This window comes from Syngnathus typhle, linkage group LG6 (assembly GCF_033458585.1).
Source record: "Syngnathus typhle isolate RoL2023-S1 ecotype Sweden linkage group LG6, RoL_Styp_1.0, whole genome shotgun sequence".
In the NCBI taxonomy this organism is placed as follows: Eukaryota; Metazoa; Chordata; class Actinopteri; order Syngnathiformes; family Syngnathidae; genus Syngnathus; species Syngnathus typhle.
In genome coordinates, this window is record NC_083743.1 from 2493765 (window position 1) to 2508342 (window position 14578).

The 14578-nt window shown below is 45.5% G+C and overlaps 1 protein-coding gene across 1 annotated transcript; it reads left to right on the forward strand.

Moving 5' to 3' along the window:
- Nucleotides 1–210: 210 nt before the first annotated feature.
- Nucleotides 211–10782, forward strand: postnb (periostin, osteoblast specific factor b). Its single transcript, XM_061281079.1, has 22 exons — nt 211–376; nt 903–1001; nt 3016–3080; nt 3271–3428; nt 3504–3668; nt 3739–3885; nt 4497–4638; nt 5382–5594; nt 5849–5983; nt 6395–6543; nt 6609–6745; nt 6891–7021; nt 7096–7226; nt 7370–7472; nt 7567–7634; nt 7845–7890; nt 7975–8001; nt 8562–8714; nt 8871–8918; nt 8989–9066; nt 9151–9189; nt 10325–10782. Exons 1-22 carry the CDS (start codon nt 255–257, stop codon nt 10351–10353), a joined length of 2385 nt encoding a protein of 794 aa, XP_061137063.1. The 5' UTR covers nt 211–254; the 3' UTR covers nt 10354–10782.
- The last annotated feature ends 3796 nt before the right edge of the window (nt 10783–14578 follow it).

Here is a 14578-nt window from a genome sequence, read left to right on the forward strand (position 1 = left end):
CAACAAATGGTCTCATTTAGAAAAATGTAAACAAAGTGGAGTGTTACAGTATGTGTTCTGATGAGTACTTTGGGGAAATATTGAAAAAAAAGGGGGGGGGGGGCTAAGTGCGTGAGGAGGTCGTACTTGAGCGTGATGTTGTCATCCTCCTGGAGCGGGAGGCGCGGGTCGGGCCGGGCCGGGCCGGACGTATATAAAGGCGCACTCTGAGAGGAGCTCTCATCACTTTGGCCGTGCAAAGCAGCAAGTCAAGGATGAAGCTCGTCGTGGCCGCCACCTTTGCACTCTTTGTGCTCTCATCCTTGCTGGACGAGGCGCACTCGTCGGCCTACGACAAGATCGTGGCGCACAGCCGCATCCGGGCCAGGAACCAGGGGTAAGACTTGGGCCTATTTGCTTCTATTGCCTCATTTAGGATCAATGACAGTGCCTTATTGCAACTGCTGTTTTTTGATAAACATTACAAAAACAAGTCCATCCGAATTATAATTAGATTAATATTATTATATTTTAATGTTTTATTGTTGTTATTTATATTAATAATCAATTGGAATATTCTAAATAAAGGCTAGCCATTTTATTGAAAAAAAAACAACCCTTTATGGATTCTGGGTTTTTATTAGCTGCAAGCTAATACAAATAAATGAAAAATGAGGATGAAATATTTCACTTTGTGAATATCTGGCATGAATTCAATGCAAATAATATAAATACTCATATTAGATTGGATACTCAGCAACCTTTGTTACAAACAAATTCCCATGTACAATATGATCACGCACATATTTTGCTTTTGAATGATTTGACTTGTTTCTCTCCAAGTTTTCATGATTGAGTCTTACCTGCTTGATGTTTCCTTCCTTCCTTCCTTCCTCGCTCCCAACGTGAACGTCGCCCCTCAGGCCCAACGTGTGCGCCTTGCAGCAAGTGATGGGCACCCGCAAGAAGTACTTCAGCACTTGTCGCAATTGGTACCAAGGCGCCATCTGTGGGAAGAAAGCGTGAGTAGTTGACAGACAACAAAAGACAAATAAATGACTTCATCATTTGACAACAATGTGCTGTGAGGAGAAAAAAATGATTTTGAGAATTGCCAACCCCAAGCAAGCAAATGGATTGTGTCCACGTGCCAGCGAGTCATTCGCGCGTTACCCTAATTTGTTCGACATATGTTTCCGACACGAGCGTGTTTATATTTCGTGTCTTGCGCCGTTTTCTTTTTTTTTTTTTTTCCCCCCCTGACACTTTCCAAACGTGTTTCCAAATGGGACGCGGAACTCTTTGGAGTCTTTGCAATAACGGACAGTCTCGTTCATTAGCTTTTTGGAGCGCGGCCAGCGGCCACTAGTGGAGAGTCTGTGCGGCAACCACAGACTCCAGGATGTGGCTCGGAATTGCTGACACAATCCATGAATGGAAAAGCCCGCCGTTTACTCCAGCCGACTTCTTCTCTGGCTCTTTTGCCCTTTCTGGCGGCTCAGCACTTTTAGATTGACACATGGACAGGAACCGAGCGTTTGGGGAAAAAGAAAAACATAACCCATACAAAACAACATTTACTCTTTTAAGAACACTACTGCACGTGCATTTTTTTTTCTTTTCACATTTGGGCTTCAAAAGCGAGCGGCGCTAATCAGTAAGTGTATTGGACTGCAGCCAGCCCCGGGGAGAATATATTCTAATTGAGCAATATCCCGTGAATTTCAGAGGAAGCGTTTCTTTTCTTAACTCATTCATTGCCAACCCAGTCTTTGACGTCCGCAACCGTCAATGGCAACGAATGAGTTAAGAAGATGCTGACAAGTCAAAAGTTTCCGAATGCTTGGCCAGACACAATCCCTCTGTGTGAGAGCAATGAAACAACCGTTTTATTTTCTTCTTTTTTTTAATATGCTGACGATGTCTTGAGTGGGCTTCTGCGTGATCTCATCGCAGTGGCTCAAAGTCTCACGCAAACCACAAATAAGCACCATTAATAATATGGCTGACTCGTCCTATATTTATTTCAAGATTAGAGCTCCGACTTTGATTTGAATGTCAAGCAAACAGTAGCCGGCAATTAGGATGTCAAAAAAATGTATACAGAAACCAAATCATCAATCATGACACTTAATACGTCAAGGCATATTGTTAGAGGAAAAACTCTGATCGAACAGATAGCTGTCTCACTATAGCATAGTTAGCAAACTCAAGGCCCGCAAAGACAAATTGTGCATGGACGTCATGTGTCAATACTAAAATTACAAATTGTCAAAAAAAAATCCCCTCCATGTGGATATTTGGTCACAGTTCTCTATTTATTTGATAAGGTTGTTGAAGTTTTATTGCTACTGAGCTCTACCTTGTATACGTTGGTCCCATATATATATATATATTGGTATGTATACGAGTGTGGCCTTCTTGCGGCTCTTTTTTTAATGTTGCATATGTCGCCTGGGCCGTTTAAAATGAGACAAGCATCCGCAAATGTTTCTAATAATGGAAGCGAGATCCAAACATGACATACCTGTGGACCTGAGAAGTATAGCTGTGTTTATATCCAACAGCTGCCCTTTAAAAAAAAAAATCATATTGTGATTATTATCACCGTCGTGGGTGATCTGCGGCAACTCGACTACTACGAGACTATATTCAAAAGAAATACATTTCAAATCAAGAGAATGGCGATTTCTGCTTGTTCACGCTTTAACTTCAACCGTTTCCATTGACGAAACCAAAAGGGGTCTTTGTGCTGAGCAAAAAAAAAAGGTTGTGAAATGCAACATTAAGCCAAAATGAGGTTAAGCAAATGCTAAGCAACAACCAAAAGCGATTGTGACTCTTAAAATGGAGCACTCTGTAACATCAATCTGCTATTTGAATGTTGGCTTAATCCAGGAGGCTGCTTTCCCATTAGCTTTTGGAGCACCAGGCTGCATTTCTTTGCTACAGACAAACGGTGACATCTGGAAATACTCAAATGACATCAAAGTGGCCTTTGAATTTGCTAACTAACTGAGATTGTTTGACTTCCAGGACCGTCCTTTACGAGTGCTGCCCGGGATACATGAAGATGGATGGAATGCGCGGTTGCCCCGCAGGTGCGTGGCAAGAACCGACGACTTTAATTGATACGAGATTTAGTTGGGGGAAAACTTCCAACCTGGCGAGCAGCGGCTGGTTAAGGGATGCTCCCAAATGTTGCCGACGCGTGTTCTTGAGGGCGCACGCGGGTGCTAGACGTTATAGGCTATCTGAGAAGATTCCTTGATTTCCTTTGCCACCCCACAGTGGCCCCGATCGACCATGTGTACGGCACCCTGGGCATGGTGAAGGCCCATTCCACCCAAAATTACGCCGACTTGTCCAAGCTGAGGGCCGAGATCGAGGGATCCGGCTCGTACACTTTCTTTGCGCCCAGCAATGAGGCCTGGGAGCTTTTGGATGAGGTGAGGTTCCACCATTTGTTCCCGTTCCATCACTGCTGGTACGGCATTGTGATGGTATTGGTCCTTCTGCGACAGAGCATGCGGGCCGCGCTGGTCAGCAACGTCAACATTGAGCTTTACAACGCTCTGCATTACCACATGGTCAACAAGCGCCTCCTGACCAAAGACTTGCGCAACGGCATGACAATCACCTCCATGTACAACGACCTGGGTCTGCTCATCAATCACTACTCCAACGGGGTGAGCGCTAGCATCATTTAGCGCCCGCTGACTCCCGGCGTTACAATCGGCGTGCCGCCCCGCCCCGCAGGTGGTGACCGTCAACTGCGCCAGGATCATCCATGGCAACCAGGTGGCCACCAACGGGGTGGTCCACGTGATCGACCGCGTCATCAGCGCCGTCGGGACCACCATTAGGGATGTGATTGAGGTCAACGATGATCTGACCTCCTTGAACGTGAGTTGGAGTCACGAGAATGTGATAAAAGACTATACGAGTGCGCCACCTCCATCTTCTGGACCGCAATTGGTCTAAAAACACGACAGCCACGTCAACAACTAAGAAGATGCCGATTATTGACCAACCTAACAGAGTTTGTCGATACGCCGACCTAATTCAAATTTGAAATCGGACTTGTTAGAGAAAAATATGCGATCTACTTGATAATAAAATGTAAATTGTGTAGGCACTATTGATCCTGAAGTCCCTAGGCTGATTAGATTGACACGGCAGCACATTGTTTAGCATCTTGGATCTTTTCCCCGTGCAATCAAAAATAATTTTTTGGAGCCAGGCTTTTAAAACAGGCTCTGGCTATTTTCCGGCTTGTCCGCTTGCTTATCAGCATTATCAACAAACAGCAGGTATGGCGCCGTTTTCCGTTTATTTGTGCACAGCAGACTTTCTTCCTGTTTACACTCTTGCGACAAATAAGAGGTAAGGTCAATGTTCACGGAAATTTATTTCGGTTGCTGCCTCAATTTCCAATGACTGCTTACTGAATGAAACTTGGGTCTTGTTTTAAACGTGAGCCCCAATTACTTCCTTCCTTCCTTCCTTCCTTCCAGGATATTGCTCAGAACTCGGGATTGCTGGACAAGCTCGGTCAGCCTGGACATTTCACTCTCTTCGCCCCCACCGACGAAGCCTTTGCCAAGCTTGGAGGTGACGTGCTGGAGAGGCTCCAGGGCGACAAGCAGGTCCTCCAAGGTACACGGCATGTTTGCTTTCAACGATGATAAATCGTGCCCAGACGTCTCTCGACTGTGCATTAGTCGGCAAGCAGAACACAAGGCACCTTTGTAGCGCAAAGGTGAAGGTGAAAGCAATCGTATGTCAAATTCAAATTCTTCAGGCTGTGCGTTTGCTTGACTTTTCGAGTCACGGGTTCAATCGGGTCCAACTGGGAACAGCTGAAGCCGCAGTATTCTTCTGTGCAATAAGTCTAGAACTTGACCGCACTTTGGCACAACAACGTTTAGTGGGGAATAATAACAAAAATGAGTCTCCACTTTCAGATCACGCATGTAATCGCGAGCAGAAAGTCGACAGATGAAAGGCAATATTTGACACTCTAATCGGATCAGACATTTACACTGACTAAGTCGTTTTGCGAGACGAGAAACCCTATTTCATTGACTTGTTTGTTAACCCACCCTGAACTTTCAACAAAGTTATCCGTGGTAAACGTAAAATGGCTTTTCTTGGAAGCAGTAGTTGGCCGGTCAACCTCAAATATTTTATTGGCTGATGATGTCATATCACACAATCCCACACAAAGTTAAACAGAAGAGTGGCAGACTCCCAAGTGGTTAATCTCAGGGACCCAAAGGATCCAAGGGTCTTCTGGTTCCCAAGAGCTTCTGCTTGCAGTGTAACCCGAAGCCACCCAAGCAACCAGCAACCCAATTAAACAATGAGACCCCGTTCACAGACTTTTCTTTGTTTTCCAGCTCTTCTCAATTTCCATCTCCTGGACTCGGTGCAATGCTCCGAGGCCATCATGGCTGGAACCTCTTACGAGACGCTGGAGGGCAACAACATCATCGTCGGCTGTGACGGCGAGAGCTTGACCGTCAATGGCATTAAGATGGTGCGCAAGAAGGACATTGTCACCACCAACGGCGTCATCCACGTGATTGACCAAGTGCTCATGCCGGACTCAGGTTAGATCTGCCTCATCTTCACTGACCTACGGCTTACCAAGAGGACACAGAAAGAATCTAGTGCCCATGCAAAGAGCAACCGACTATGCAGACGATCTGAACCTCAAAGCTAACCATGACCCTTTGTGGTCCTGTTGTTTTGTAAATACTGTACATGAATCTTGCTCGCTTCCAGAAGTCTTCTTAACCCAACCTTCACCTGAGACTGATTATGATTCACTTTAACTGTGCCGGGATGGTCTCTGCTATTTAAGCCAAACAGGTAATGGAACTGGTGGGAAGTTCCCAGTCCACCTTTGGCGACATGGTGTCCGAGCTGGGTCTCTCTGCTGCCATGAGACCCAAGGCCGAGTACACGCTCCTGGCCCCCCTCAACACCGCCTTTAACGGTAAGCATCACACGATGCGTCAGAAAATATCGTGTTCTTCCACTCGGGACGAAGCTAAGCCCAGGTGCTGTGTTGACAAACGTGCACAACAGTCAATGGGGACTGGATACTTTATAGGTTTTGGAAATGGAGCCAGGAATTCACACGGTGCCAAAAGCTGAAACTCGTCCTCACTCTGTAAATTCTTCTGGTAGTGCAGACATGATTTGTAGCTTCATGCGCACCGTCCAGCTGCTGAGCTTAACCTTGTGGCGTAAATCATTCCTAAGCACCGTGCTCCGTATTGTAACCTTCTACTTGTGAGGGATGACCACATTTCCAGCGCAATAAAATGGGACGTATAAAACAAAAGACAAAGATTTGTATGACGTATATGTTTACATCAAGCGGGCCCATGTTTTTTTTCTCCAGATGAGGTGATGTCCATGGATCAGAGACTGCTCAAGTTCATCCTGGAAAACCACATCCTGAAGAAAAAGATCATCCTCGGAGACCTCTACAATGGGCAGACGCTGGAGACCATCGGCGGCAAGCTCCTGAGGGTTTTCATCTATCGCACTGTGAGTGGTCCCCATCGAGTCTTGCGCAATTGAGCCGTGACCTGGAGTGCTCCGTTCTTTGGCAGGCCGTGTGCATCGAGAACTCCTGCCTAATCAGGGGAAGCAAGGAAGGAAGCAACGGAGCGCTCCATCTCATGAAGAGCTTCCTCAAACCGGCCGAGAAATCCATGTATGAGATTCTGAGCGATAACGGTAGCTTCAAGTAAGTACATCTGCGTAATCCTTACCAAAGCCAGCCTTGGCCTCGGAGATGCCTTTAAACCGCAGTGTTCCATTCATAGCGGATGTACGTATGCCTATGAGAAAAAGATGTTGCTAGCGGTGCCAAGTTCCTCTCTGTGCTCCAGGATCTTTTTGTCTCTGATGGAAGACGCCGGGTTGAGCGACTTGTTGAGGCAGTCTGGAGACTTCACTTTATTCGCCCCGACCGACCAGGCCTTTGCCGGTTTGAATGAGAGAGATTTCAAACTGCTGAAGAGTAGGGCTTCCGTACGCCTCGGTCTATCTGAGCACACCTAACGTTGATCATCGGCCGTCTCTCGTTAACATTAGGTGACATCAACGCTCTCAGAACCATCCTTCTGTACCACATCAATAACGGCATCTTCATTGGTGGCGGTTTGGAGACGGGAGTAACCAACCTTCTCAAGTCCCTTCAAGGCAGCAACCTCAAAGTGATGTTTGTGAGTATTTGCATAGCGAGCGTTTTTTTTTTTTTTGAGGGGCAATTATCGAAGGAGCTCAACTTACAGAAAGCTGGTAGCTATTACGACGAGAAGTCATCCCAGGTCTTAGCTTTGAGGTTTGGGGGATGTGTCTTTGGCAGGCAAACGACACCATGCGAGTCAACTCGGTGCAAATCCCAGATTCTGACATCATGGCCACAAACGGAGTGGTTCATTTTGTCAACCGACTCTTGTATCCCGCAGGTACAATTTTCTACTTGAAGTAAAATCTCCCAAGATGTGTGAGGCACCCTCCGGCTCCCTGTTATTTAATGAAAGTTCTTGCAACTTCCCACAGATATCCCCGTTGGAAACCAGGATCTTCAATCACTACTGAAGAGGCTCATTACTTATATACAAATTAAGGTTAGTCAGAACCTTGAGTCATTGTGCGCTACCTCGGACATTTTTGAAAGACCCCAGGAAATGACCAAAGGAACTGACATGTCGCTTCTTGAGCCCTTTTGTGGTTCTACTCAAGATAGACGTCTAGCAAATGTCATGTCACGAAATGAAAACGTTTCTGTCGAGCATCACGTCCACTTTGCTCTAAGGTGTTTCCTTTTGAATTTCCAGTACATTCCAGGCTTCAGATACCAGGAAATCCCCCTCACCTTTTTGCGTGAGTACTCAAAGAAGTGACGTTCAAATCTCCTGAGAAAGTTTACACACTCATCGTTTGCTTTCTATCTTCTGTCGTCAACAGAAAAGTACATCACGCGAGTTGTTCAAGGTACAGTAAAGACCCTGAAGCATCTTTGTCATCTTGCGCTTGAGTTTCATCACTATCAGCCTTAAATTATGAGCGCACCGGCATTACGCACCTTTACTTGGACGGTTTCATCCAGCCGTCAGCCATCGGAATTTGTTTCTCTTAGAAGAGGTTTTCCGTGCATCTTTTCCTACTGACCACAAAAGGGAGTCCCTGGCCTTGGTGGAGTGCTCCTGACGAGTGACAAAAAACATACGGTGGTATCTGTTCCGTATAACGCGCAAAACAGATGCCACTCGGATGTTAAACAGATGCTTCCGAAGATTCTTTCTTGGCATATGTTGCAGACCTTGACAGAGCACAAACAAAAAGTGCTTTGTAGGAAAGGTGGGGGGTGGGGGGGGGGAGTCATATGACGCGTCTCGGGTCACAATAGAATTGTTCATTTTAGGACTATTTGGCTAGAACTTAACGCCTCAACCTTACTTCGACTTTGCATCGATGAGATTCAACATGAACTACGCAGTTTGTCTCGATGCTGTCATGTTTTGAATTTTGTTCTCCGATTTGGACTTATTTAGCACCTGACGTGACCAAAGTGACGAGGGTCATCCAACAGGAACCGGCCATCACTAAAGTGACCAGGGTCATTGGAGCCCAACCCTCCGTCACCAAGGTGACCAGAGTCATTGAAAGTGACCCCACCATCACCAAAGTCACCCGACTTGTCACAGGCAAGTATTTGACACCAGAGTGAGAATCACAAGGCCTCCTGAGCAACATCTAACCCTGCTATCCGACTTCGAATGAACCTTGAGCTGTCTTTTGATCATAAACACAATTGTTAGAGTTACGATGACCTACAAATTGATGGATTGTGTCATTTTCAGGACCGCAGTATTCCGTCAGAGGTGGCACCTCCCAAGTCACCGTGGACGGTTAGTCAAATGATTTTACTGGAGCCTGCTAGAATTATAGTAACGCTTTGCTCTTTTCTTCTTCCTGTAGGATCTAACCTTGCAGATATCTCTACCTTTGAAACTGATAAAAACTTTGACGGCGACCAGCTTGTCAAAACGATCAAAGGTGAGCGCGGAGCGAGCGGTTCGTGTATGCTAGCGACGGGGCAAACACTGTTTGACCCAATAATGTTTCCTTGCCTCTATATAGAAGGCGCTTCAAGGAGAAACCCTCCCCGAAGAATTTTAGGTAAAGCAAAGATTCGGTCGGGGAATGCCCGAGCATTTAACACAGATTAAATTGCGGGCTGCGTAACTCTGCATTCAATAAACGAAGAGTCCCTAAGCATGCTAATCGCTAACATGAACTTCCGAAAGACCCAAAAGACCCTTCACCAATGTTCCAGCTAACCTATCGCTTTCAGCATGTAATAATAGCAGGCAAGCAAGTGGCTAGCTGTAGCTAATCCTCCATCGCGGACGGAGTCCATTAAGAGCGTCGTCACTGTTTTGCCGTGTGTGACCCGAGATAGCCTCTTCTGACAGAGCTTCCGAAGCTGATGCAAGATAGTTTTATAACCATTAAAATTTACAACTTGGGAGCAGAGCTTCCGAAGGTGACGCTTGATCGTTTTAGAAGCATTCAAATTTATAAGTTGTTGGCATTGAAATGAAAAAGACAAAGCTCCCGCCAAACAGCCTGGCTCAGACTAACGTCTGGAAATGGGTAAACAGACAGTTGCTAGCGAACAAAAGCATCCAGCAGCACACATTTCAGTTAATCCCCGCTATCCAAAAACCGTAACCCAAACGAACAGGATCATGGTCTGGATTTTTTTTTGGGGGGGTCCTGCATCTCTAGATGGATCAGAATAGAGTTGGGGATTTGGGTTAAGTGGTCATCTTAGAAGCATGGGAAAACTTCAGGAATGGAATAGCTCATGTGATCTTTAATGATTATCATTTCAAAACTCTGTTTTGGTGATCTGAAAAGCTGATTTCACAAGATACTATCTAAAGCAACGGATCTTCAACGGATCACGTGGAGCTTTCCCAAACAATATTCTAATAATTGTACGGGCCTGCTCAAGCTAGGCAATCAGTCCTTGAGACCATACCAAGTCAAGTCTATGCAAGTATCATGAAAATAATGCAGCAGAAACAGAAAGTCTGTCACAGTCTCATCAAGAAATGTTTTCTTCCGGCTCGCCAAAATGTCAAAGTCTGCATGCATGCTGCCAGCCATGCTTGCTGCTGCACATAAGCTCAGGAGCTCCTGCTTTGCCAAATGTGATATTTCCACGAAGGGAATGTCGCTGCACAGCCTGCTCAAAAGACCTTGGAAAAAGATATTGACACTGTCCTTTTGCTTGTTGTCTTCCAAGCTGGCAGCCGGCGAAGAGGACGGGACTGAGCCCGGACTCTCGAGGGGGGAGCGAGCGGGATTCAGGCAGTGACCAAAGCAGGTTGAAAACCAGGGATGCACTTTCAAGTGTACTCTCGGTTCCAAAACCATCCTGGCAAGCAATCTCCACGCTAGCATCTCCACTTTGAGGCTCTCAAATGCCAATGGACAATTCATACGAGCCATTAACGGAGCAATAAAAGAAAAAGCACGGCTCAATCCTACACTTTTTTCCCCGTGTCTTTGCCCAAGTCCAAGCAATGAAACTCAAGGAGAAGATTTTCTAAATCCTGGCATGGTAAATAAGGAGATGTTTTGTTTTCCGACCCTTAAATGCTCTTATCTGCTCTTTCATTTCCAACAATGTATCTAAACGATTCCCTGCTGTCTGTCTTTCTGCCCAAGCATTTTCCAATAAAGTGCATTCTTTGATATAAACCTGCCACTTTTTCCAAAAAGCACACCTGACGACGACGCTTCCTTAAAAGGCCTGCCGACGTTGAATCCTGACCATGTTTCATCGTGTGAGATTCTTCCATCGTGGCCAAGTCATAATAATTGATGGCGGATGGAGAACTCGGCCGTCTCTCTAGAAGAGATTTGAAATCTTTCATGTGTATCCAAGAGATCTGTGTGTTTGGTTTGGATGTCGTGACTTTATTTTGGATGGAATTAATGAGAGAATCAGGGACAACGGCCACAACTGCTTTGGGATTTTTAAAAAAAAAATCAAACTTCTTGGGTATGGTTTGCCTTTTGTTTTGGGAAAAAACAATCTCCAAACTTTGTGGAGGAAACCTTACATCATAGCTGTCGAAGTGGCAGGCTAGCTATCCTGGGAAAGCGTGGTGAAACATGGGAAATGACCTTCAGCATCCATCAGCGCTTACATGATGTTTTAAACACATGTCGGTCGGCAAAGGGAATCCAGCAGTAAGCTGGTGTTGTGGCGGCTGAAGGAAATCCCACGTTCGGGAGGCTTGAGCAAAAAAAAAAAAGATGGCTACCAACACCTCTTCAAAGGAATGTTGCTATGGCACAACTGGCCTGGCCTGATTTCACAAAAGCCGATACGGCCTTGCAACTGCATAGGCGGCGGAGTCCCATGGTTTGTTGAAAGAGCCCATGGCTTTTTCATTTGGTTTTGTGTGTGTGTTTTTTTTCTCTCCCCCTGCACAACTCAGCAGTATTGTTCCAATCAATGATTGAGTCACGGATTCAAATCTCTGTGGATGTGGCGCCTCCGACGCCATCCGACGCTTGTCGTTAAGTGAAAGCAGACGGGCGACATGTTTGCTGGTAGTCAAAATTTCAACAGGGGGGGGGGGGGGGGGGGGTACAGTTAGAACTCGAATGAATTTATTAGCCCTCCTTGGTTCCTCTCCAACTCCAATGAATTTATTAGCCCTACTATGTTGCTTCGTCTACAACGCCAGAAATGTTCATGGGTCGATTGGACCTGCAGTTTCTTCAATCGTACAAAAAACATGCATATTATCCATCCGTCCAGCCATCCGTCCGTCCGTCCGTCCGTCCAAATGAAAGCAACGAGTAAAATCAAGGGTCACCTTGACAGATTCAAACATTCTCAAACAGCCTAAGCTCATGCGAGGTGGACTGCGTGAAAACACGGAAAGCTCAGCGCCGGGATTTCAGCGGCAAGCGCATAGGTTCTAATGAGAAACAGCAGGAAAATAACTGCCGGACTTCATTTTCCATCTCCATAAAAGCCGCCGCCGCCGCCGCCGTCCGTGCCTTGGAAACGGTTCTTTGGCTGGCTGCTTGGTGCAGCCTCAAAAATGGGCCTTTTGAAAGTAAGTCAAGTTCAACTGACGACTCCGAAGCACTATTATTAGACGATCTGAGATACGATAGAGTGGACAGAATTCAAAGTTGTTGGAAAGCACGCACTCGTGTGTGTGTGTGTGTGTGTGCGCGTCCCGCTACTGCAGCACAACAAGGCGCTTCCGCTGTGATGACATCACGGGGTGAAGCCTGCATGACCCCGCCGGTTAATTGATTTCCTTCCGCATGGACGACTGGCCTATATGGCGCATTCTTGCGTGACACGTGTGTGTGTGTGTGATCTTAAGCGTGAAATTCGCAGCCTGGAGATAACGGCACGGGAAGACAAATTCTTTCCATTTTGCTCACGATGTGTCGGGACAAGCGGCGTCGCTCGGGAATTATGTCGAGAACCAATCACTTGACTTTAATCAAGTTCTGAGCTTGTTTGGCTCAAGTCTATACAAGCGGTTTATTATAATTATTATATTCATTATATTTGAATAAATAGATACAAAAATAAATAACATAGTAACACCTGTATTTTATTACATCTATTTTTACATATCAAAAGAATAAAAGATAAATACTAACACCTGTATGATAGCCATTTTTATTACGTCGTCAAATTGTTCATCTGCCAAGCAGGTTCTTTTCATGAAGTGGCTTGCACAGCCATCATTTCTCCGTATTTTGTCAAATACAGAGCAAAACTGGGTGCTCGGTATCAGGAGGCACAATTTGAGGAAAAAGCCGCACAAGTGTTGCCGTTGGGGGCACATCTCAATATTTCCGACAACCATACTTGCGTTTCGACATTTGTGTCTCTTTTTTGACTTTTCACACGCGGCCTGTCCGTCCGTCCCTGCATGACTGCTTCATCTGAGTTGGACTTTTGCGTGACGGTGGGTGAGTGTGGGGACAAAGCGTTTTTCCAGACAGAAGAGCCGGCCGGGTTTCATCTGGGGAACTTGGCTCAGAAATCACGCAAAAATAGGGACAGTTTTACTGGCCAGACCCAACTGACAAAAGTTGCTTTCTCTTTGTCGGCCGACTTTTACAATCCCAATTACAGAGAACATATATACGTCACATTGGACACATGTTCCTTTAAGTTCCATTTTGTCGACATTGTTCTTGCGGGTTTATGTATTCCCTCCCCCCGGGGTCTGTGAGATTTATACTTGACTTGACGTCGCACTTTGATACGGAACATCTTTCGATTTTATCGTAACAGGGAGGTGGAACTAAAGTGGAACACAATGCGTTAAATTGCAATTTGTTTTCTGAAAAGGTCAAACGTCGGCCATCGTAAAACGTTTACGACGCAACGGGACTTTTTCACGGCTTGTGATTGGGGCTCTGAAGTCCAAAGGGATTTTTTTTGGAGCCGCCTGTCAATGTTTTGAAGCAAGTCATTCAGATTTCGACCATCCCTAATAATCCCTCACATTCAATTTTGAACATTTGAAATGACCAAGATTTCAAACTATGAGTAGGCTTTCAAATAGGGTCAACATTCAGAATTTTACATCATCATCTACTAGCGTCTTTGTTTTGATTTTGTCACCAGCGAAAGCATTTCTCTTCCACGAATTTTCTGCTGAAATAAATGCGGGAAGTCAAGTGTGAGGACAAAGTTGGATTGCTGAAAGGAAAATGCGTCCAGCAGCGCCGTTCAATCACATGACTACTTTTGGCACGTGTGTGTGTGTGTGTGTTAGCATCTTCACTGCAGGAAAGAGGACACAGCTCTCTTTTTTTTTCTCTTGCTCTTAGCTGCGGCAGACCATTGAACACCCCAGAGACTTTCTTATTTTTAATTCTCCCCTTGTTTCCATTTGAAGATGCTTCTTACCAGCACCTTACTTTGTCTACTCGAATCACTTTCATTTAAACTGACAGACTTAGCAATGACATCATTGTGGCGTGCAAAATTTCATTCCCCTACTGTTACGTTTATTTAAACTCCCAACTCGGAATGAATTTTTATGACCATGAAAGTGTTTTTCTGATTTTCTACTGGCTTATTAATGAAAGACACGGGCAACGTGATGGTTTGTATTATCTGGCGATTCCTCGTGCATGAGTGTTCAACTTGTCGGACATCTCATTGCCAATTTGAAAACGCCAACATTGAAAACAGAATGTTCTTCTTCTTTCCTGACATTTATCTTCCGGCGGCCCCCTTACTGATCTGTCCCGTAAAACCGCCAGAAATATTTATGAGGGTGACTATGTCACTCTTCAAATATCAGATGGTTTTTGGCGATAGACTTCTGATATGAACCACTTTTTGAATCAAATGATATTTGCTTCGGAGCACCCGCGGCGGCGGCGCTCGCTCTCTTTCAACGGGCAACAATAACGGAACGTTAGCATCATAACTCACCATGAGAGAGGCCCTCCACCTCCTTGTGTGTTTGAATACAGCTGTTCACAAATTGTG

Excerpts from the sequence above, each read along its gene's own strand:
- postnb (XM_061281079.1), top strand. The coding sequence starts at position 255 with ATGAAGCTCGTCGTGGCCGCCACCTTTGCACTCTTTGTGCTCTCATCC. Across the intron at positions 6,544-6,608 it reads GGGTTTTCATCTATCGCACT|GCCGTGTGCATCGAGAACTC; the intron begins GTGAGTGGTCCC and ends GTTCTTTGGCAG. Across the intron at positions 8,715-8,870 it reads AGTCACCCGACTTGTCACAG|GACCGCAGTATTCCGTCAGA; the intron begins GCAAGTATTTGA and ends TGTCATTTTCAG.